At 37.8% G+C, this 2,798-nt stretch overlaps 1 protein-coding gene across 1 annotated transcript; it reads right to left on the bottom strand.

The window, feature by feature from the left end:
* Window positions 1-234: 234 nt before the first annotated feature.
* Window positions 235-2,358, bottom strand: LOC124890649. The gene is made up of 4 exons (XM_047402439.1): window positions 2,169-2,358; window positions 1,685-2,061; window positions 830-1,201; window positions 235-726 (listed from the first exon to the last, which is right to left on the bottom strand). The coding sequence occupies exons 1-4, from the start codon at window positions 2,356-2,358 to the stop codon at window positions 235-237; spliced, it is 1,431 nt and encodes a 476-aa protein (XP_047258395.1).
* Window positions 2,359-2,798: the final 440 nt, after the last annotated feature.

The following is a 2,798-nucleotide window of genomic DNA, read 5'->3' as shown; positions in this document are numbered from 1 at the left end:
ATTGAATTGCGGAAGCTTCTTCAATCTCCAACACATCCACTCCTTCAATTTTAACTTCCCCACCGTCATCTAAATCAACATCCATTTGAAATTCTTCCTCATCTGGCTCGGTTTCAGATTCTTCATCCTCTTCTAACTCAATTAGTTCAAACTTTTTATCCAATTCCTCACTACTAGTACTGCCTTTCAAATATCCATGATATATATTACTACTCTCTTCTAGAGCAGTCAAGTTCATGAATTTAATCGGGGATGCACATCATCTATTCTACCAAGGTCATTAATAAACTTTGAGAAATAAGAAACCACTTCACCCGAGAATTGCTTAAAGTAACTATTAGCCTTAGCTAAGACTGGAAAAGCCAAGACCGAAATAGGTGATGGAATACTAATATTAGAGAATCTTAAGTCTATAATAGACGCAGGGGTAGCAAGTATAGGAGAATCAGTTACTGAGAATGATAAGAAAGCAATCATAAGTACCAACATCAGAGATAAAAACCTCAATATTGTTGAAGATCTTGCTTTTGATTTTATTTTTGCCTCAGATATATCCTCAACAACAGGTAGTGCAGGTTCATTAATTTGCTTAGCAATAGGCATTGCAGGTTCCTCTTCTTGATCAACCGTTGCTTCAGTGAACGCCTCTTCTAAAGAATAACCATCAGACTCTTCCAATAAATCTTCAATTAGAGAACTTTCTCTGCTATCTGTGTTTGAAAGGTTCTCAAACAGTAACTCAAACAAGTAGCAGTCATCTAGCTTGGGTTTTCTTGGAGAAAGGTAATTGGTTTTAGGCGACATCTAGTGAGGCTATTGCAGGAGAGACCAATGGTTCATCATTGCAAATGTCAGAATCCATTGCTACAATATCAGAAAGGGATTCCGAATTTAAAGATACCTCCGAAAACATTACCCTTTTTAGGGTTTTGGTAACCGAAGGAAAACCATCAACAGGAATAGTCTCCTTAGGATCCATAACCTTCTCAGAATTTTGATTATGTTCTTCAGAATTTGTAGAAAAGAACGTAGCTTTACCGTCGGATAAGGTGATTGAAGTCCTTACAGGATCATTTATTTCCACCAAGATTTTCTTTTTCGGGGATTGAGCAATCTTGGAAGAAGCTGAAATCGTCAGAGACAAGAAATTCTTGGAACCCTTTACCGGTGATTTCAGTTTTGCTGCTTTGGATTCATTCTCCTTCTCATCAAAACCCCATGACAAAGAAGAAGAACCCAGAATTAGACATCATTCTTGTCGAATCTGCAAAAAAAACAAGAAAACAACAAAGTAAATCAAGAAATCTTGCAACAAATTTTTGACATTTCAAATCAAGAAAATTGAGTAAAATAACAGGAAAATGGAAATTATTAGCATGGCTATTAGCAGGAGTAACAGGGTTGAATCCTCTGTGGGTTGCAAGAACCGAAGGCCGTGAAAAAGGGTTGCCATTGAAGCTTTTTCTGGGTGTAGAATTGTTGTTTTCAGAGGTTCTTGGATGAGGTGGAAAGGATCTTATAGAGAGTGGAAAGGGGACTTGTTATTAGAAGAAACCGCCATTGATGATAATGTTGTATACCAAGAAAGGTAATTGGTTTTAGGGTCATATGAAGGTAGAGAGGGATCAGCATCTAGTCAGGCTATTGCAGGAGTATCATAAAGGGATTCAAAATTTAAAAATGCCTTCAAAAATGTTACTATTTTTGGGGTTTTGGTAATCGGAGGAAGACCATCAACAGGAACAGTCTCCTTAGGCTCTATAACCTTCTCTGAATTTTGATTATGTTCTTCAAAATTTGCAGAATAGAACGTAGCTTTACCGTCGGATAAGGTGATTGAAGTCCTTACAGGATCATTTCCTTCCACCAAGATTTTCTTTTTCGGGGATTGAGCAATCTTGGAAGAAGCTAAAATCGTCATAGAAATGAAATTCTTGGAACCCTTTGCCGGTGATTTCAGTTTCGCCTCTTTGGATTCATTCTCCTTCTCATCAAAACCCCATGACAAAGAAGAAGAACCGAACTCTCCTTTCCCAGAATTAGAGACCATTCTTGTCGAATCTGCCAAAAAACAAGAAAATAACAAAGTAAATCAAGAAATCTTGCAAAAAAATTTTGACATTTCAAATCAAGAAAATTGAGTAAAACAACGGGAAAACGGAAATTACCAGCATGGATATTAGCAGGAGTAACAGGGTTGAATCCTCTGTGGGTTGCAAGAACCGAAGGCCGCGAAAAAAGGTTGTCGTTGAAGCTTCTTCTGGGTGTAGAATTGTTGTTTTCGAAGGTTCTTGGATGAGGTGGAAAGGATCTTATAGAGAGTGGAGAAGGAGACTTGTTATTAGAAGAAACCGCCATTGATGATAATGTTGTATGCCAAGAAAGGTAATTGGTTTTAGGGTCATATGGAGGTAGAGAGGGATCAGCATCTAGTCAGGCTATTGCAGGAGTATCAGAAAGGGGTTCAGAATTTAAAGATGCCTCCAAAAACGTTACACTTTTTGGGGTTTTGGTAACCGGAGGAAGACCATCAACAAGAACAGTCTCCTTAGGATCCATAACCTTCTCTGAATTTTGATTATGTTCTTCAGAATTTGCAGAATAGAACATAACTTTACCATCGGATAAGGTGATTGAAGTCCTTACAGGATCATTTCTTTCCACCAAGATTTTCTTTTCCAGTATTGAGCAATCTTGTAAGAAGATGAAACGGTCATAGACATGAAATTCTTGGAACCCTTTGCAGGTGATTTCAGTTTTGCCACTTTGGATTCATTCTCCTTCTCATCAAAACCCCA

This window comes from Capsicum annuum, unplaced genomic scaffold (genome assembly GCF_002878395.1).
Source record: "Capsicum annuum cultivar UCD-10X-F1 unplaced genomic scaffold, UCD10Xv1.1 ctg21503, whole genome shotgun sequence".
NCBI classification, from domain to species: domain Eukaryota; kingdom Viridiplantae; phylum Streptophyta; class Magnoliopsida; order Solanales; family Solanaceae; genus Capsicum; species Capsicum annuum.
The sequence above is the reverse complement of the archived record's forward strand: the minus strand, read 5'-3'. Positions and strand labels throughout refer to the sequence as shown.

Excerpts from the sequence above, each read along its gene's own strand:
- LOC124890649 (XM_047402439.1), bottom strand. The coding sequence starts at position 2,358 with ATGGCGGTTTCTTCTAATAACAAGTCTCCTTCTCCACTCTCTATAAGA. Across the intron at positions 2,062-2,168 it reads TCCTGCTAATATCCATGCTG|ATTCGACAAGAATGGTCTCT; the intron begins GTAATTTCCGTT and ends GTTTTTTGGCAG. Across the intron at positions 1,202-1,684 it reads AAATAGTAACATTTTTGAAG|GAGAATGAATCCAAAGCAGC; the intron begins GCATTTTTAAAT and ends TTTGATGAGAAG.